This window comes from Cinclus cinclus, chromosome 6, assembly GCF_963662255.1.
Source record: "Cinclus cinclus chromosome 6, bCinCin1.1, whole genome shotgun sequence".
Classification (NCBI taxonomy): domain Eukaryota; kingdom Metazoa; phylum Chordata; class Aves; order Passeriformes; family Cinclidae; genus Cinclus; species Cinclus cinclus.
Window position 1 is genome coordinate 57105940 of NC_085051.1, and position 20672 is coordinate 57126611.

The window sequence follows — 20672 nt, forward strand, 5'->3', positions numbered from 1 at the left end:
TCAGAAATGGTTAACTTTGATGGTGGTTTTGTTTGGTTGTTTTTGTTTGTTCGTTTGGTTTTCGGGGTGTTTTATGGGGTTTTCTAACCATGAGATAAAACAAATAAGAAACAGTCATGTGAAGAGCTTATTAAACAAAAGGAAATAAATAACATTAATTGTATGTACTCTTAGTTGTCCCTATTGTGGAAATGACATGAAAAGTCAACCCTTATCTTAGATCCCTATTAAATGCTGAAACATCTACAGCAAATCCATCACTTACCTGTCAATCTTAACACTTTTACAACAGAGGTAGGACTGTATCAAATCTGAACTTTGAGCCAACCTGACAACAATGCCAGTGAGCAGATTTGTACAGACAACTAAAAGTGAACACTCAGACAGGAAAGCAGCACAAAATCCTGCATTTAAGGAGTGCAAATTTAACTGAAGTTTGGCTTCCACAGAGCAGACACACAAGTGAAAAGCTTCAGCATACTCTGGTTTCAGTAACACACTACTTATTTTGTTTATGTCTCTTTACTATGCAAAGAACAACTGGATATGAGAAGCATGAGACCAAGAAGAAAAGCAGAGTTAAAAATGAATACTCACCCTTCCAGTTGATCCAAATGCAAACAGGCCAAGGTCTTCATAAGAAGTGACAGCTGTTGGTAAGGGAAAAAAAGAAAAGAGCTAAAATATCTCTAACTTGAAAAGCTTGAAAGCTGTATTTTTGGCCCTTTTTTCCCTTTTTAAATTAATAAAATTCAGAATTAAATGAATATTTCATAGTATTTTTTTATTTACAAAATAGCTTTTATATACACCTGTACTCCCACTAAAAAATACAGCTCTATGCTCAAACATTTACAGGCTCTTCAGAAATTCAATTTACTATCTGCAGTTGCAATATTTAAAATATAACAGTAGTACATTAATGGCAAATTGCCTTCTCCCAGAAGTTTTCTACGTGCGAGAAGAATTATGAAATTAGCAGTAGCAATTAGATATAAGATATTTCAGTGTTTTATTTCTTAAAACAGCAGGTTTTTTATATTAGGATGGCAGCAGAGCATGTAATTTGATCTTTCTACAAATATAAACACTACCATCTTTCCAGCTTTTGAGAACTAGGCCCTATCTGTTTTCAAGAGAGTTGAAGGCAAACAACTTCTTTGGTTGAAATCTGTTATTAAAAAAACCTAAAAGAAAACCCAAAGCAAAACAAAAATCCTGCCCTTACCTGCACCCGACTTACATAATTACATTAAGACAGCCTGTGGTTTCCTGTATAATTTTGCTGGGGTTTAGCTGAAGCTCACTTCTATTATTGCTGGTAACTCAATCCCTTCTCAGAAAGAAGGAAGTCATATTAAAGCCTTTCATTGTAACTCTCTATTTGTCATTAGAAAGTCAAGCAGTATCAAAAAAGATTGAAGTTTTCTGAGAAACACCACTCACTTTCTTGGGAAGTAATAAAACAGCTGTGAATGCCTCAGAGGGTAAAATTAATCTCAAACCCACATAATTCTGTTGTCAGGACACTTGGTAGCTCCTCCTTGGTTCTGTTTGGTGGAACACTGCTCCTGCTCCTGTCACATCTTAATTGAGGGCCCAGCTTTGCAAGCTGAGCTTTTCACACCTGAGTGAAGCCCCATTCTCTGAAGGAAATTACACAAGACATGAGAGACACAGTCACCTCACAGAGATCAGATGACAGGACTGGAGCTGCAGACTTGCCCAGCTTAGGTGGTTTTATTTCCCTGAAGTTCTGCACACAATCAGAACTCCAGTGAGGGAAAGAACAAAACAAAAACCAAAGCAGAAACAAAAAGCAAACCAAACAAAACTTCCTAAATATTCTCATATGATTTTCTCAAGGGCAATGTTTCCCATTCTGCTCTACTACAGACACCAGCACACTATGACAATATAAATGAAATAACAAAATTAAATGAGTCAGAGCCAGTGCTCAGCACAAACCTGAACCATCTCTAATAGACATAATTAAACAAAAAATAAGTCTTACTAGATTTTACCCTGTGATTTTCCTAATTTCCATTGATAAAGTAGCTGATCACAAGGGGAAAAAAAAAAAACATTTTAGGTTGCCATCTTCATCAACATTAAAAAACCCAGTGAAATAGTAAACAAATTTAAGAGCAAGTTGTTTTTACCACATGGTAATAAATATACAGCACACACGTATGAGGAGTTATCAGCAAAGAGAACAACATTTTCCACACAATTCCAAAAGAGCAACATGAAACCTTATTTTCTGTAGTAACTTTCTGTAACCAGTTTAGTCCTGTGAACACTGAGAAGCCCTATTACTTGATCACATTACTTCTGTAATTTTAAGAACATATGGAACAAAATATTTAGTGCAATTTATATAAAGATAAGTAAGTTCTGCCTGATTAGCTTAGTTTTTATAATTATTAACACTCGGTGGAAATTATCCCTTTAAATGTGAAGGGGCAAGTACATACCAGCAATATTTGTGACTAAATCCTAAAATGAAAAGAAAAAAAGCAGCCACAAAACTTCAGAGTGCATCCCATTTAAATTCCCAATTCCTCTGCTTTACAGAGTAAGCTTAACCTTTATCAGCCCAAAACAACACAGGTCAATACTGAATTACCACCAGGACAAACACTGACTAAACTAATCTCAACTCAACACTTGACACTTGGGAATATTTTTTTTGCTAAGCCTTTTGGTCTACACAAATCACTTGATTTTGTCAAAGTCCAGACCAACATAACTGAAGACACTTCTTAATTTCTGAACTGCAATTAAAATGCCTGGCCTCTGTTTAAAATAGAATTAGTATTAGTGCTTTCTTTTCAGAAGGTGTTTTATAGGTCATTTCTTTCCTAAGTAATAGTTTACAAACACTTTCAACAGTTTCTCTTCACTCTTTAATTTTTCTAGCTTGTTTTTAATATAAAAATACTCAAATTTCCTTCCAATTTCTTTCCCATGGATCAAGTTTAACACTGTAACACTGTTTACAAATTAATATAGATTTTTTTTAAAAGAAGAAGTTTAATTACCTACTTTGGAACCAAACACGCACAGAAATTTTACTTTGTCAAGGTACAACAGATTGTATTTCCCACTTTTTAAAGACAGCGTTCCAAGGAAAAATTTGGAATGCTACCTAACCTTTAATTACTTCAACAGCCGACAAGAATTAGAGGAAATACAATCTCAAATCTTATTTAAAAAAATCAAAACACAAGACCAAACTTATCCAGACATAGTTCTGATGCAAGTCCTACCTGCCAGCATTAGGTGATAACTAATTATTAGTTTCAGATAGGAGAAATTCTTCATCCTGACAGTTCAGCTGTATGCATTTCAAAAATGCTTTCCTGAGGTGGACTGTTGCCTTTGGACAAGAACTGAGGAGTTAAAAACGTTCTTGCATATCAGGCCTCTGAGTTCAGAACATCCAAACTCTTCTTACTTCAACAGAATTAAATCCTTTGTTCCCCCCCTCAAAACAATTCTTTTGCAAGAATCTCTTTTATTATTTTTTTAATAGGCAACAGCTTAATACCACTTGATGCCCAGAAAATACAGAACTTTTCAGCCCAAAGTAAGAGGTTTAAAAGGCCATTAAAATTACCTCCATTCCCCCCTTTTTTTTGCTTCTCAGGTACCTCTCTAGCTACATGTTTCAGGTTCTGATTCCTTCCTAATAAGCAGCACTTCAAAAGGAGAAAAAAAATTACCAAAGACTTAATCCCAAATCATCAAGCAGCCAAAAACACCAACCATAAAAGGAACCCTACCTCTGAGGGGTGTTTTTTAAGAATGCATGAAGATCACTCAACAGGTGGGGACAGGAGCAGCAGATCTAAGAAGAATCAGGAAGCAATCATCTGAGAGACCAAAGGCAGCTAAAGAAAATAAAGCCAAGGAGGAAAGAAGCAGCTTTCTCCCACCACCTTTTAAAAGAGAGGAAAACAGATGAGAGGAAAACAATAAGCAGAGAGACTTCCTGCTGTAACATGATCTTTGTGTAGAAGCCAAGGAAGTCAAGAAGTCAAGTCTTGGTTGTTTCAGTAGCAATTAAAAGAAGCAGGAATTAAAACATGAGCAGATTTGACTGCAGGTATTGCAATGCACTGTTTGAACTGTCTCAAAGCAGTGCAGTTTCCAAGGACTGCAATGTGACTTCTTATTCAGCATCAAAAATGCTCTATAAGCTGCATCTATAAAGCACCACAAGAATAATGATAATCCAATATGATTGAAAAACCTCAAAGGTATCAATTTCAAACCATGGACAAAAATATATGTGCTACTCCTAGGAGAAAGAAAAGCTGCTATTTTATTGCTCTTAGGCATTCACTGAAAGCAAAAGCACACACTGAATTAGTGAGGTTCAGACAGCACCAAAATAATTTTGCTGCAGAAATACAGGATATCTCTGGAAAGATAAGAGAGGCATTTGGAAAAAAAAAATTAAAAATCTAGAAAGCAGTCAGTTTGGCATTGGATTTGCATAAAAAGACTCAAAATCTTGTTTTTAAATGGCAGGTATTAACTGTTAAAAACATTAAATATTCCAAGGTCGGTCAATCAGACACCACCATTAACTGCAATCTTTATAGTGGGTCATGCTTCTGTGATAAAACTGAGGAAATATTTCAGAGCTCACTGTTAGATAAATCCTTTTCACTTACCAGTCTGAGTGCACATACTGAGCAGAAGAAACACAGAGTAAGAAGCAAGGCTGGCAACAATCAGCAGCAAGATACTAGAAACCACAAAATATTCACAATTAAGCACTTTCACAGTACAATGCACTTTAGAGCTTTAAGAATGCTAGTCTTGCAAGAACTAAGCTACGAGATTTCCTCATTTTATGGCTTGTATCTGCTGACTGTGGTTCACGTGGTCTCTGATCTTCCCAATACTTGCCAAGTTGCCCTGGTGTATGGGTTACAGACTGGCCATAACCATGGCAGTTTGTGTGTGCACATGTACACAAACACACATCCTCCAGTGAAGTGGAACCAATGCTTAGGAAATGGTCAAAGTGACAATTCCAGTGACTTTGGCCCCATTACCCACAGGTTACCATTTGCAACAAGCAGAAGTGCAAACAAAAGCAGAAGTTGATTCACAATTTTCAGCCACATATCCATCCCACTCCACAAGGCCCATTCCTGGAACTAATGGAGATCACAGTTTTGAAAGGAAAATGTCAATCCATCGGGAGTAATGGCCAAGAAATTACCACCCCGTGCCAATTTAATACAATGTCTGGGCAGGACTTATGTTAGGCCAGATCTGAATGACTAAATCAAAAAGGGGAAGATCTTAATCAACAATTCTGAAAGGCACAAGCTATTTAGTTCTTCTTTAGATTTACACAGGAGTCTCAGCAATCAAGTTTTGTTCAATTTAAACCTACAAGACAAGTTTAAAAATTAGTATATGCAAAATCTGAAAACTTACCTAAACCCCATGATCCCTGTGTTGGCCATGGCATAGGATAAGCCAAGTATCCCACTGCCCATGATCGCGTTCATTAAGTTAAACACTGAGAAAGCAAAGGAAGAACCTCGACTTGATGAGCTCTGCGAAAAGGACAGGGAAAAAAAAGTACAATTAGTGGAAGAAGTGTTCTGAACTTTCCTAAAATGACATTCAAGGGAGGGGGCAACAGTCGACTTTTCCTTCTTTAAAATCTCACTTCTCATTCTACAACGACGCCAATCCCAGCGCACACGCGATGCCGCCCCGCAAGCATCACAAGACACCCGCAGTCTGTGAGCACGGCAAAGCAGAGCGCAAAACGAGCACGGCAGCACTCCGGGCTCGGAGCGGGCTCTCCCCGCGGGCTCGCCACACGGGCGAGGGCACACGGCAGCGTTTTCAGCAAGCAGGGAACCGAAGGGATCAGGAGCAGCGATGGGACCAGAGACTCATCCTCCCCCTCCAGGTGATCACCCTCTCCCCGGTGCTGTCACCCCGAGGCCGCCCCGCACAGCCCCGTCCTCTGAACCCGCGCTTCTCCTCAGCACCCAGCGCAGCCCCCTCAGGGCGCTCCCTCCCCGCCGCCCCTCACACGCACGCTGCCCGGCGGTGGCGGCAGCAGTGGTACGGCCTCCTCGTCCTTCTCCTCCTCCTCTTCCTCGCCGTCCTCCTCCCGCCGCTCGCGGGGGGAGAGGTACCAGCCGCGGGAGGGCAGGGGCAGGGGCCGGACCCACCCGGACCCCCAGGGCGGCGCCGCCGCCATCGCCCCCCGCGCCCGCCGAGCGCCTCCGAGGGGAGCGCCGGAGGCGGGGCCGACGGGGGGCGGGGTCGCTCCCGGGGGCGTGGTCACTCGGGGGCGTGACCGACAGTGTGGGCGGGGCCATTGCTCCCCGTGCCCGCCCCGCTGGGGCGTGGTCATCCCCGGCCCCGCCCACCCCGGCGCAGCGGCGATGACGCGCGCGGCGCGCGGGGCCCGGTATGAGGTGAGGGCGGGGATGGGGAGGGGGGGGGCTGATGGGGGGAGAGAATTCCCTGAGGGGAGAACGGGATAAACGGGGATCCTGTGGTGAGGGAGAGCATGGTGTCTCTCCGTAGGCGCCTTGGAAGGTGGCGGCGGTGACCCCCGGCCAGATCCAGCGTTGCGGGCGGCTTCATCTTGTGGGTTTAATCCAGGATGCGAGGATATGGCCCCAAGTTGCGCCAGGGAAGGCGTAGTTTGGACATCAGGAAGAATTTCTTCACAGAAAGGGTGATCAGGCATTGGAACGATGTCCAGCGAAGCGGCGGAGTCGCTGTCCTGGAGGTGTTTAGGGAAAGATTTGGCGAGGCACCCCGTGCTGTGGTGGTGGATGTTCGGCCACGGTTCCACTCCGTGGTCCCAGGAATTTTTTCCAGGCTCTTCGATTCCCTCATTCCGAGAACCATCCGTTCCCACGTCCAGGAAAAGCACGGGGATGCTCAGGCCACTGGAGGAGGGATTTCTGCTGAGTAGCTGTGTCTTTCTGAGGGAGATGTGCTCTGCCAAAAGCCTGCCTTAGGGAAGTGGGAGATGTAAGGAGTCCCCGCGAGGAGCTGGGATTTGGAGGGACAGGGGATGGGAGCAGGAGCAGCTTTGGCAGGTTTGTGAAGGTGAGAGCACACACACAGCCTGTTGTTACCCTGGGGAGGGGTAGGGCTGAGGGAGACAGGCAAGAGAACCTAGTCCCTTGCAGAGCCTGTCTCTCAAAACAAGCTTTAAAAAAAGTCAGGAGAAATGTCAGCCTCCAGCACCACCTAAACAAGGATCCTGCTTTGGAGCAGCCAGTGCCAAGGCAGAAGATTGGGCCCTTTTGGTCTGTCTCTAATGGAGGAAACCATTTAGAGAAATGTAAAGCCACTTTTCAAGTTCCCATCCTGGGGTTCAGTGGCAGGAACAGACATTATTGTCTGCTCCTCTAGACCTTATGGGGGACATTACATTTAATTAATGACCTTTCTGGCAGGCACCTCATGGAGCAAACATCTTACAGAGCATGGAATCCTTTACACTGGGGCATGGGAGGCTGAAATCACCAAATGCTGGTCATGACCACTGTTGCTTATAACTGTTTTCTAGCAACTGCTGCTTGGTAATGAATTTTACCAGACACAGGAGGGATCCAGCAGGAGCAGGATCAAGACAGTAGAAATCTTTCCATTTGGCTTACTGGGATTAATATCACATTTATTACAACAAAGAGAGGTCACTGTTTTTTGGCAGGAGGGGATTATCTCACCGCTCAAAAGTCAGTTAATGTTTGAGTCTAAAAGTGTATTTGCAAAACAACAGAAAGTTGCAGCATATATTTCATAATAAAGAGCTTTACTAAAATATTGTGGATTGTTTGGTACAGATGGAAATTCTGGTTTAAGAGAACAGCAAATCCATGTGATTTGCAGCCTTTTAAATGGAATGATTACATAATGTCTATAAAATGAATAATTCCTCTTCTAGGACTTTGTGGAGATTGGGATACTGTGCCAGACTACTGAAAACTAATCATTTTAGGACAGCTGCATCAAATACATCATTTCCAGCAGTTTGGATGCTATTAGCACAACATTCTGGCAGAATACCTGAGTTCTTTGTAGTAGTTAAAAGAAATACTTTCTTCACAATGCCCGAAACCTTGGAGGATAAAACTAATCCAGAACTGTATTTGCCACATCCTGGAGTGCGTGGGATGACACTGCTCGACAGAGAGGCTTTCAAAAGGACAGTGGTTGTTCCAGCTCTTAAAGTCAAGAAAGAAATTGTGCATAATGTGCTGAAGTCCCTAAAACAATCAGTACTGCAGCGTCCCGGCCTCAAGCGGGTGGTGGAGGATCCAGAGGATGAGGACAGTAGATTTGTTATCCTGGATCCCCATAAAGTACCGGAATTCTCATTAGGAGAGTCAGAGCAACTGGTCTTGAAACAGCTCAGTGTCCATCCTGAGGTGTCCAAGTACCGCCTGGAGCTGACCTATGAGAATTTCAAGTCGGAGGAGATCCTGAGAGCCGTCCTTCCCGAAGGTCAAGAGGTCACCTCTGGCTTCAGCCGTGTTGGCCACATTGCTCATTTGAATCTCAGGGATCACCAGCTGCCCTACAGACACTTGATTGGTAGGTGAAACAGCTCCTCTCAGGAAGGTACTTGTGTCATTCGGGTCCTGTTTAAAAGTTACTGTACTGAGGGGCACAGTTCTCTCACACTGTGGTGCTCCCACTGCACTGAGCCCCGGGCCAGGGTGAAGTCTGTGCCTTGGAAAGGTCGCAGCTGCAGCCCTGAGTCATTAGAGGGAGGTTGTTCCAACACACACTTACTTTCGTTGATTTAGCTGTAAACAGCAGGTTTGCTGTGGCTGTTGTAGAGCATTAAAAGGTCCAGTTCCCTTGACCATAATTGTCTCTCACCCTCTCTTTTCAGGCCAGGTTATAATGGACAAGAATCCGGGAATCACCTGTGTAGTGAATAAAACCAGTATTATTGACAGCACATACAGGAATTTTGAAATGGAGGTGCTTGCTGGAGAGAACAACCTGGTGACCAAGGTACAGGTCTTTTTCCCCTGGTATTTTAAATTTAATGTGCTAAAACCCAAAGGCATCTTCTGGAGAGGTGTGATGCAGGGATGCTGCTGAGACCATTCCTTTGCACAGTGCTTTTCCTGACACCTGTCTGAGCCTGAGGGTTGGCTTTCCTTCTGCATTCCTTTGTCCTGGTCTGTAAAGGGCAAACTCAGCCTTAGGGATCAGGAAGGCATGTATTCTTCCAAGTTCACAGCCTAGATTTAATGCTGTGGATTTGAGCTGAGAAAATCCAGTTTCCTAATTTCACCAAGCCTTGTACAGCAGCTGGTACAGAAATTTCAGTCTCACCAGCTTTGCAACTTAGGCAACATTTGTCTTTGCCTTTTACCTCTCCTGTCAGCAGCAAGACAAACCTCCTGTCTCCTCTGTTCTGACATTTATTAGGTGTAATCACTGTGTAACCAAGTGTTCTTCACATAGGGTCTCTTGTCTGTAGCTGGAAACTTGGCCACTGCTTCCACAAAAATATTTTATCTGTTTGCAGCTTTATACTTTCAAAGGACAAAGCATGAGATTACCAAAAAAAAAGGTTGAATAGCTAGGTGGTACATCCTGTTCGTGCAGAGAGAAGGCCGTTGGATTGTCAAAGCAGCAGTGACAATTGAATTCTATGCAGAGGGTGTCACCACACACCTGGCACACCATGGAGCTGTATCCAGGAGCGCAGAGACACTTCAGGGTGTTTCTTGCTGACAAAACAAACAATGTGCTGATCTGGATCCCAAGTTACTGTACTTTGGATTCAGACAATTCCACGTGCTGAGTCAAAGAGAGTATTATCTTGCATCCCATTCTCATCTGAATAAATACTGTTCCTTTTCAGATCTGTTCTTAAGATAGTGGTCATCCCAAAGCTTGGGTTTGGATCACTTTCCAGACTCTGTCACCTTGGGACATGAAATACAGTATTTTTCAAGCTGCACAACTGGCTCCCAGTGGCTTTGAATTTGGCTGACGGTTCCTGTTCTTGGGCCTATCATTCTCAGACACTTATTTACTGCGTGCACTCCACAAAGGAGGGCTTGAGGCATCCTTCCAAGGTCTGCTTTCAATAAAGGAGTTGTCAGCCAGCCACAAAGCTCTTCAAAACCCTCAGGTTTTTTTAGGGTCACTTTAAGCTGCTGCTTTATTTCCACCAGGTGATTGAGACCTGCATAAAGCCAGCCATCGGGATTGACACTGGGGACAGGGCTGTTTCTGATGAGTTGAGTGTTGATTTAAGATCTATTTATTTGATTGCTTAGTTGATCTGTTTATTTAAGATTCATGTGCACTGCCAGTGGGACAATGCTGATGTGCACGTTACCTTTCACCAAGTCACCTTGGTTATTACTAATTTTCTTAATTAGCAATAATGCTTAAATCTGCCTGGCATTTGAACACAGAGGCTTAAGCAAATATTTCGGATTTTCAGGTCAAAGAAAATAACATTTCCTACGAACTGGACTTTTCCAAAGTGTACTGGAACCCGCGGCTGTCCACAGAGCACGGCCGCATAGTGGAGCTGCTCAAGGCTGGTGACGTCCTCTTCGACGTCTTCGCTGGGGTCGGGCCTTTCACCATCCCAGCAGCCAAGAGAAAGTGCCGAGTGTTTGCCAACGACCTCAACCCCGAGTCCTACAGCTGGCTCCTGCACAACTGCAAGCTCAACAAAGTGGACACCAAGGTAAAGGTGTTCAACATGGATGGCAGGGCCTTCCTGCGGGGGCCGGTGAGGGAGGAGCTCAGCAAAGAGCTCCCGCTCCTGAAAGAAGAACAGAAAACCGCTTTCCATATAGTGATGAATTTGCCAGCTCTGGCTGTGGAGTTTCTGGATGTTTTCAGGCATCTCTTGGTCGGGGAGCCCTGCAGCCCTGCTGGCCTTCCCACTGTGCACTGCTACGGGTTCTCCAAACACAGCAACCCAGCCAGAGACATTCAGGAGCGAGCGGAAGCTGCGCTGGGAACCTCCTTGGCTGGACGCTGTTCCACTTTCCTGGTCAGGAACGTGGCACCCAACAAGGAGATGCTGTGCCTCAGTTTCCAGATCCCAGCAGATGTGCTTTATAAGAGGCCCTGCCCTGATGAAGGTAAGGAGCAAACCTCCCATGTGGCATTGGGATTTGAGGCTGCACCTTGTGCTGCCTCGGGCTGGTCCCATCTGGTCAAGCCCTGTGGGCCACTCCAGGTATGTGACAGCGGTGTGGATGTGGCACAGAACATGTGTGCACCAGCTGCAGGGCTTCCTTGCTTTGGTAACAGCAGCCTGCTCCTGTGATCCCAGCATAAACCTCCCCAGAAAAATGGTGGACTGGACAGGATCACCCCACAGGCCATAAGCCAGACCTTTATGCCTCAGCCTGTGCACTGGGGGAGGACGGGGACTCAGTGATCCTTGTGGGCCCTTCCAGTGCAAGCTATTCAGTGGCTCTGTGATCTAATGCCAAGCACACGTCTCTGTTAGCTCAGTCCTTCAGAACTGGAGCTGTGTTTTTGCCCAGATCAGTGCACTTCCAAGGGACTGCTCCCAGCTCTGACCTTCTCCTTATGCTCACACAGACTCACTGAGGTCTGGAGTCACCACATCAGCAGAATCAGGTTCTGTACCTATTTCAATTTAATTCAGATATTGATACCCTTAGAGATCTTCAGTGCTGAATTTGGTTTTTTGTGGGTTTGGTTTTTTTTTGTTCACAATTGTTCATTTTTTCATAAAGGACTTGTAGAAACTGGTTGATTTCAGTGATCTTGGGCTTTGCCCTACATTACAGAGGGATCAGAGGGAGGCTCTCAGTCTAGTTACATGAACTGGAGGAAAGGAGGTTTTTCTAAAGCTTTAATGCCATGAAACATATTTTTGTGCTGTTGTTGGGTAGCACTAAAAGATAGGTCAAAATGTAACTCCATACAGGTTTTTTGAAAGTCTTTTCTGGCATTCAGTAAAGACTCCCCCATTATTGCTTTGAGTTTTTATTTGTGATTGTTAATCCTGATTTTAACCCTCATCTCTTCCTGTTAAATCCTTCAACAGAATTCCCTGTTCCAGAGGTTGTGGTTAGGTCAGTCTGTTTACTGTACATTAAAGAACTTACTTTTTCTAACCTTTTCCAGCAAAACCAGCCTCGAAACGTCTGTGTACCAGCCAGGATTCTTCGGAAGAGAAGGTACTGAGTTGAAGACCAGAGCTATGGTAACTGTTTTAGTTTGTGTGAAAGGTATTTGGGGTGTCTTTACCACTGGAGTTACAAGGAGCAGACCTGTGCTCCCATCGAGTTGCAGCTTTCCTTTGGAAGCCTTGCTTCCTGCAGTCACCTTTTCTTCTCATTGTGGGATTGATTGAAATTGTTGTTATTGAAAAAAATTAAAACTTTATTGTCTTATAATAAATGTGGTTTTGGTACTTCCCTGCTCTCTGTTGTTTCATGCCGTGGGCTAACTCAGTGGCAGGGCCTGGGGTAGTTTTCTGCTGTAGCATTTTGATAATGTGCAAATTGTGGGGAGAATAGATTTTCATGTCTTGTGGGGTCTAGGAAGGGGCTTACATAACCCATACCCTGGATTCTCCCTGAGAGATGTTTTGGTTTCAGAATATTGGATTATGGTTAGCAGATGCACAAACAGCTCTTGGGTAAGCAAGGTAACCTTTCAAAAGCTTAACCTGAGATACCAAAAGGGCCAAACAGCCCAATATCCTGAGGTTTTGAGTACAAAGTGCATTTTAACACCAAGATTAGTTAGGGATTAGTTGACTCCTAACTTTGTGTTTGTCCATGGTTAAAGTCAGAAAGACTTTAATGCCTTTTGCACATTTGCAGATGAAGTTCATGCTTGCATTGCAGTTCCAGGCTGAAACCAGCACCTGAAAAGCAGTTCTGTGCTCCTGAAACCATGTCCTTCCATGGCTATCGTGCCTCTGCCCTCTCCCAGCTCTCCCCACCTCTGCCTGCTCCCCTGCTGCAGTCCCTGGATGATCTTTCTGGCTGGCTGCTTGTACTCTGCAGGGATTTGAAAAGCCTCTGCCTTTGATTTCCTTTTCTTACCCATCCAAACTATTGTTGGGCAATGTCAACCGCAAATAGTTTATTTGGCCAGAGAACTGGGCTCGCCCTCTCCGTTTCAGATATTTTCCCTCAGCCCAAGCTCCGAGCTCACGCCCAACAACCAGATGTCTGTCACCCTCCTGGCCCTGCTGCTGTGACTCCAGCCCTGAGCCTGCAGCACGCTGCATTTTTGGTTCTCACCCAAACACCACCAAGGGCCACGGATTTGTTTTGCTCGTGGCTCCGTGTGATGGCCTTTGCTTCCCTTGGCTGCGCAGCCGGTGTTTGGAGCGAGCCCTAGCAGCCTGGTTCCTGCAGGATCATGTTCATCAATCCCCAGGGAGGCCATCCTGACTCCCCTGGGTGTCCTGGTTCCTCCCTGGCCTGCACTGAGCCCAAGCACTCCTGCTCAGGCCTTTAACACTTGTCCCTGCAGCTCCAACCTGGGAGTGCAGTCCTGCCAGGCACTGCTGTGCTGGGATCCTGCCCCGGCCTCGCTGCTGCTCCGCTGCCTGTCCCGTTTGCTGACACCTCTGCTGCTCTTTGCCTTTCCATAAACATCTGAAGGCAGCTCCTGCTCTCCGGAGCTCCCCATAAAAACTGCAGGAGCAGTAAGGGTCTCCACCACTCCACCACTGGAATGGTGCAGCCACCCTGGGATCACTGCCTGACAGAGTCTGGGAATCCCTGTGACTTCACATTGCTTCACAGCTCCAATTTAGGGCTTGGCACCACTGCACCAACAGAAACCAGGCTTTGATTGCCATTTCTGGGTCAAGCCTGTAAAATGTGTAACTCTGATTTTCACTAAAGCATCCCAGGGCAGGGAAGGATTTGAACTGGCAGAAGTTATTTTTCCCTTAAGGACTGAATGGCAGCATTATTCCAGCAGCATAACTTCAGTTTAGATGCCAGTCCAGCAGATATATCACTATATTCATAACCAGGGGTCTTCCAGCTTTCTGTGCAGTTGCCAGTTCTGTGTGCAAGAAATGATAGCCAAGCTACACACAAATTAATGAGTGTATTGAAATTATAAATATTAATATTCATATGCAGTTCTGCATTCATTTGGGCATGACCTAGGGCTTTACAAAGTGAATATGAAGAGATCATTGGTGAGGTGCATCTTTGACAGTCTGGGTGAGAGAGGAGAGGAGAGGAGAGGAGAGGAGAGGAGAGGAGAGGAGAGGAGAGGAGAGGAGAGGAGAGGAGAGGAGAGGAGAGGAGAGGAGAGGAGAGGAGAGGAGAGGAGAGGAGAGGAGAGGAGAGGAGAGGAGAGGAGAGGAGAGGAGAGGAGAGGAGAGGAGAGGAGAGGAGAATCTCTTCCTCACCTCTGCCTTCTGTAACATTCCTTGTCAGCAGCTGTTCTGGGCACAACCAAGGGGATTTCAAAGGGCAATGGAAATTTTGCCATTTCCCCCCATTTTCTTTAACAAAGAAACACCAAGTCTGGAATAGATCTCATTCTTCTCTTTATTACAGCATACAAAAAATACATCCATCTAGTGCACTCCTCAGAGCAGGATTCAACAGCTGTGAGCAGGGGGCCTACAAAACATGGCCCAAAGGTGGCTGTCCTGAGCACCTTCCCATCTCCTATAGCTGGTCAACATTCCATTACAAGGAGCAGGCAAGGAATACAAAAAGGATCACATCAAGTGGCAGGGATCATCCCCAAAGCTAAAGGGATGTTCCCACCTAAAGAAGCTCCTGAGATGATGACAGAAAAGTTGCAAATGAAGATAAATAGGAAAAAAGCAAGCATACAAAAGCAAAACAAACAAACCCCAAAAGGGAACCCCACAGTTTTGACTACTTCAGTGACTTTGTCTTGTATTGAGGTTTCTTAGATTGCTTCTAGAGCACCTCAGCTGAAAGACCTTGAGCTAAAATTTTGTTTTCCGAGCAAAGGTAAGAACCAAGTGACACACGGAGGAAGGATCCCACACAAGAGTTGTGTCAGCATAATTCCAGAGTTTCTTGTCTCATCCAGCTGGCAGGAGGAAAAACCCACTTGTCTAAACTGGGGAAACTAGTTTTATGAGAAGAAAATGTAGGCTTGAATATTGACACTAAATGTTATAATCAAAATGGCATTTAAATGCTTGTGCAAATAAAACCCTGCAATAAGAGTAAAACCACAAACTTTAATAAAGTCTGGCTTTATTTTAAAAAAAATTTACAAGTGTATTTCTTTAAGCCTCAAACGTACACAGCTGAGTTATTCACATCTTCCATTAGATGTGGCTTATTGCTTCAGCCTCCCTCAGCAAAGTGCCACATGACTAACGAGTTTCCCCTCCACAAGAATGTATCTACCATTTCACAAAGCTCTCGTGCAGACGGGGTTTGTTTTTTCCCTTTAACACTTAAACGCAGCTGGTTTTGCACCAGAGAGGTGGCAGAGCAGTGAGTGTAGCCCAGATGGCAGCGATCCTGCCCCACCTTTGCTGGCTCGGCTCGCTCCTCGTCCCGCTGGGTGTCCCTTGGTCACAGGCTGGTGGTCCCTGGCTAGCTGGGGTGCCAGAAGAGCCCGCTGAAAGCGTCCTGCAGGGCCCGGTGACAAGCCAGGGAGGACGTGTAGCCCCCAGCCAGGTCCTGCGGAGAGGCAGCTCGAACGTGGGTGAGGTACCTGCAGCAAAGAGCAGCGTTCTTTCAGAGCACAGGAAACACATCAAACACCTCTGTAGTTCACAGGGCAGAGAGAAAGCAAGGAGATGGAGCCACCCACTGCCCGCTGGAAACATCAGGATAAAACTTCCATGGGTGAAAGCAATGATGCACCTTCAGCCAGGCTGCCCCAACCAGTGCTCTGGTGGCACAGGGCTCAGGGCACCCAGGGGTTTGTGTTCACTGTGCTCACCCTGGGGATGGTTCATCTTCCCACTCCCAGAGGTCCTGCTGAGACAAGGACACTGACAGAAGCTTTCCTGCACTCCCACAGGAACAGGGGGGGTTTCATTTCTGCCACTTAATGCCAGGCATTCCCCCAGGCTGTCTGTGCCAACTGCTCTGATGACCACAGGGCTGAGCTTCTTTGCTTGTTACCTGTGCCTGGAGACCGCTGACCCTGGGAATTAGATCTGTGGGAGGCCGTGACCATTTCTGCTAAAGAAGTTTCTAAACTTCCCCATTAATTAGGCATCATCACCTATTTGCAGAGCCATCTAACTCTACCCCAAACCTTCCAGAGCGCTGAGCTGACAGGAAGCAGGAGCTGACATGGAAACACAAACACGCTGCCTGTGCTGGCACTGCCGCTCTCAGCTCCCCTTGGCTCCTCGGAGGGCTCCACCCCAGCCACACACGCAGGGAGCTCCTGGTAAAGGATGGCTTCATCCCACACTGCAACCCCGCAGCTCTTGCACCCCATGGGACAGGTACAACATAGATTCTCCACTAGTTTTGCATCAAAACCCCGTCAGATAGACAGATCCACAGCCTGGCAGGACCAACATGAGAACCATCTTCAATCCTGACCACCAGACACAACCCCATAAACACAAAGTGCTTTCCACAGCTTCAGCCGCTGTTTTGATTCCTCACTTGGTACATGTTGCTCCTGGGAAGGTTGAGTCATTCCACCTCTGGCTTGGCAATCCAAGCATAAACTTGCAAAACGCACACAGCCTTTTATAATGTTATCCTGAGAAACCTAAAACAGCTGCACTTTTGGCAGGAAAATACAGGACCACCAGTAAAATATCCAAAACAGTTGCATCTTTTAATTTATGACTGTACACTGTTTCCATAAAGAGTATATAAAACAGGTCAGATTTTATAGGTAAGATGTAATAAACAGTCATACCCATTGATGCCATAAAAGCATAGAAAAAGAGATTACTGAGAAATAATTAATTACGGTTTTAAAAACTGTATTTTTTGCACCTAATAACAGTGCATAGACATGGGCAATGTTTCTGAGGGATTTTTTTGTGAGATGCTGAAGCTGACACTGAATTTATCTCCTGAGACTGAGTTGAGGTGTTTTGTACCAAGCTGTGACAGGATCTGGCCCTCACTGCCAGATACTGGTTCCCATCAGCACAGACACAGGCAGGACAGCACATAATATTAATAAAATAAACCCTTTTAATAGTGCTCAGTCCAAAAGAATCTACAAACAGAGCAACAAAGCTGGTCCCATCTTTTAATTTGCAAGGGGAGGTGGTCTGCACAGAGCTCTTGGTTTGTGGCAGAAGACATTTTATGGGTTTTAAATTTTTTTTTAACATTCTTGTTACTTGTCCCTTAGTATTTTAAGAGGAAGATCTCATCCTTCCCAAAGGACTTTTAAAACTGCTGTGGGAAACAGGAGCTCCTTTCCCCAGCCAGGAATGATGGGCACTGACAATAACAAACAATTTCCTTCAAAACACTGGTGTGAAACTACCTCTACCCTCCAAAACAGAGAGTCTTATAAAAATCAGTTCCTGTCTCGGATTTCACTTCTATCACATTTATTTCATTTCACAACTTCATTTTCCCCTCATGCATGAAACAGTCCAGTTGAAAATGGGATTATTTTACATTTCATTATTAACAAAGGTTTGTTGTGTCTTTCTCGTTAATTTTCTTATCTTCTCTTACTTATATATCACTGAAAGGAGAAAAACAGTCTGTTGTCTCCCTTTTTCTGAGACATCTGAAATTGGAGCATTAGTTTCATAAGACAACCTGACTTTCAGCCACTGCAGCAATTGTAGTTAATTGGGAGGTGATCTCTGAAGCAATACAAAATCATTGCCAAAAGGCCCCCATTGACTTTTACTGCACAACCTGCCCTAATTCTCCTTACTCCTGTGAAAGGAGCACAGCCCGCTGCTGGCTGTCAAGTGAGGTCTTTATTTTCTTGTTAAGTATCTGAACTTACTGCTCTTGACCCATTTAATTACTGTGGTACACCAGGCAATTGCAAAGAATCTGCCACGCTGAAGCCACACAATGAGAAGTGAATGTTTTTTGCTGGCTTTTCCACCCCGGTCCCCATCTGTGCTGCCTGATTCCAGCCATCCCCTCCACAGGAGAATCTCTCTGAACTGGATTCCTGGGGTTTCTGGCAGAGGTCAGCACATCTTTTCATGTACACCTTTACAACAGCAGCAGGAAGAAGCGCTTGCCAAGTTTTATTTCCAAAAAGCCGAGCTCCGTTAGGTCTTGGGACCTGGAGGTAATTGCTCTCACTAGTTAGCAAATTCCAGCACACTGGGTCTGTTTTTCAGAGGTTTATTTTAAGTACCTGTAAATCTTATAAGCAGAAACCAGGAAAAAGAGGTTTGCTTTTTCTGGTGCACAGTTTTTTAATGTAACTTGTTTTTACTGAGGGCAGACTAAACTCCGAAGTTAAATAAAGCCTGCACTATTATTTCTGAGCAGGGCTAAAGGGCTGTGTGCTCCCTGGCCCACCATTTCACACTTCCCATTCCCAGCAATGCCCATGCTCTGCTTCAGGCCCTGCCCAAACAAGCCCCCTTTCCTTGGCCGCAGCCCTTGGATGTTGATCTTCCCCATTAACCTTTCATGTCAGTTAAAACACGTCGTATTTTGTTCTCCATGAGACTTGGGGGGCTCATTCCTGACCTTCAGTTTCTCATCACCATGGAAGGGGTGGGAGTTAACAAAAAACCCCTCCTGTTTTCAAGGGAAGGGGTTTAATTCACAGCCTCGGTGTGGAGGCTTAGAATCAAGCTGGTTGTTCCTGAGAGGGGCTTTTCTTCATGTTTTCTCTTTTCCCAAGGCTGGGTCACAACCACTTCATCAGGAGAGGCCAGGACTGCAGAGAACTACGTGGGCTCAGCGTGGCAGCAGATGCGATCCCCTGTGCATCCCCAGCATGGCCCAGGAGCTCCAGTTCCCCTGGCACTGCTGCTGCTGAGAGCCAGAGGACCCAACAGCAGCTCAGCAATGCCCAGGGCCACTGGCAAACATCCTCTTACTGCTCAGCAGGATGGTCTTGTTCCAGAGAAATTCAGGAAAGACATCAGAAACAATCAGAAAGATTGGAGAAACAGCACAATAAAACCTGGCTAAAAAAATACACCAAACAAAGCCAAAAACCCCCACCTAAACAAACAAAAAGAATCAAACATACAACCAACAAGTCCAAACCATCCCACAGTATGTTCCTTCACCCATCCAGCTGAAAGTACCAATGCTAGGGATTGTTTCACACAATCTTCCCTGCTACCCAACAGAAATACACTCCCAGGGGTGTTTCTGCAGATACACCACTTAGAGATTCTTTTGGAATAAATGTGTATTTGGCATACAGATTTTTTTTACCTATTAGGTATTTTATTGGAGTGAAGAAAAGAAAAATCATTCACAAGTTGTTTGACAGGGGACAAGAAATAATTCAATTCTATTCCACAGAGTAGATTCACCGCTCATCTGATTATCCACAGTATCCAAGACAGAAAGTAATGGGGCAGACATTAGATCTGGGAAATTTTCCAGATTCATCATTTAAATAATAAATAGCGGTTGCATAAAGCAAGCAAAATACTCTAATCTGGAAAACTGTGTGAAGCATTAGCAAGGGAGTAGCATAGGCTGCTGCATTCCGAGCCTTTGTGGAGACAGCATTTTCATTGGATTTACCAATCCCTAGCATGAACTATTGCTGCATTACACAGAGTGAGCTGCAGAGACTGGGTCTTCTCAGAGGACAGAGGCACGAAAGGAACTGGACTGTGTCTGGCCTGGCTTCTGCTGAGGAATTTATGGCCTGGGTCACTCTCTAGTCCCTGAGCAGGTACAAACTGAGCTCCTCTGCTCAGCTCTGTTTTCCTTTGAACCAGTCAGCTCTACCACAGTGGGTCTGTGCAGCCAAACAGAATTTGTTTATAAAGTGAGCCGAGTTCATTGCTGCTCTCCATTAAATAGCCCCAGGAAATGCATTTGAGAACAGGCCTTCACTGGGTGTTACTCAAATATGGTGTGGTTCTCCCTCTCTCAGACTAACATGAATAAGGCAGGGCAAAAACACAAGGCACAAAGCTGGTACTCAAATCCAGAACAGCAATCATCACAATAGCAATCATCATTCCAGGGAGTAGATACAAGCCTGATCCTCAAATTAAAAAACAACCAAAACAGACTTTCATCCATTTTAGCAGACACTATTTGGGCAGTATGATTGTAGTTAGATGTTAAAGCCATCAGCTGTGGCTGGTATCAGAAGTTCCTACTGAACCCCAGCCAACACAGCCTGTTCTGACACAGAATTCAAGTTTAATGCAGCCATGAGCTCAGCAAGGGCTCCTCATGAGCCCAACCCAATCCCTCCTTGCCCGAGGTCACACTGCCAGCCCTGACAGCACCTGCCACCAGCCACTCCTCTCTTCCACCCTCCAGACCACGCTGACAAAATGGGAGAACATCTATTTAATAGGTGCAATCACTGAAGGAGTTCTGTCATTTGTTTGGTTTCTTTTTTTCAATGCTTCTCTGTATACAATTGCAGCAATCAGTGTGGATGTCAAAACAGGGCTAAGCATGATGAGGTCCAAATATGGCAGAGAGATAAAGAATACATTTTCACCCATATTATGGCACCTGAACATGGCCCAATAG

The 20672-nt window shown here is 45.0% G+C and overlaps 3 protein-coding genes across 4 annotated transcripts in view; 1 reads left to right on the forward strand and 2 right to left on the reverse strand.

Moving 5' to 3' along the window:
* The window catches only part of SLC38A6 (solute carrier family 38 member 6), a 34176-nt gene extending 27929 nt beyond the window's left edge, over positions 1–6247 (reverse strand). Inside the window, exons 1-4 of the mRNA XM_062494873.1 lie at positions 6083–6247; positions 5464–5585; positions 4686–4759; positions 598–650 (exon numbers count right to left, since the gene is read on the reverse strand). Coding sequence (XP_062350857.1) covers positions 598–650; positions 4686–4759; positions 5464–5585; positions 6083–6247 — 414 coding nt within the window. The remainder of the gene's footprint in view (positions 1–597; positions 651–4685; positions 4760–5463; positions 5586–6082) is intronic.
* A 505-nt stretch (positions 6248–6752) lies between these two features.
* TRMT5 (tRNA methyltransferase 5) lies at positions 6753–12361 on the forward strand. Its single transcript, XM_062495048.1, has 5 exons — positions 6753–6975; positions 7954–8607; positions 8912–9036; positions 10490–11144; positions 12166–12361. Exons 1-5 carry the CDS (start codon positions 6753–6755, stop codon positions 12228–12230), a joined length of 1722 nt encoding a protein of 573 aa, XP_062351032.1. The 3' UTR covers positions 12231–12361.
* Positions 12362–14552: 2191 nt separating this feature from the next.
* The window catches only part of MNAT1 (MNAT1 component of CDK activating kinase), a 116311-nt gene continuing 110191 nt past the window's right edge, over positions 14553–20672 (reverse strand). For both annotated transcript variants that reach the window (XM_062494880.1, XM_062494878.1), the window contains one exon: positions 14553–15729. In XM_062494880.1, coding sequence (XP_062350864.1) covers positions 15609–15729 — 121 coding nt within the window. In that variant the 3' untranslated portion in view covers positions 14553–15608. The remainder of the gene's footprint in view (positions 15730–20672) is intronic.

What these genes read in the sequence shown, in the direction of transcription:
- TRMT5 (XM_062495048.1), top strand. Translation starts at nt 6,753, where the DNA reads ATGTCCAGCGAAGCGGCGGAGTCGCTGTCCTGGAGGTGTTTAGGGAAA. An exon ending in GGAGGGATTTCTGCTGAGTA is followed by an intron (nt 6,976 to 7,953) that starts GCTGTGTCTTTC and finishes ATAATTCCTCTT; the next exon opens with CTAGGACTTTGTGGAGATTG. An exon ending in AGAACAACCTGGTGACCAAG is followed by an intron (nt 9,037 to 10,489) that starts GTACAGGTCTTT and finishes TCGGATTTTCAG; the next exon opens with GTCAAAGAAAATAACATTTC.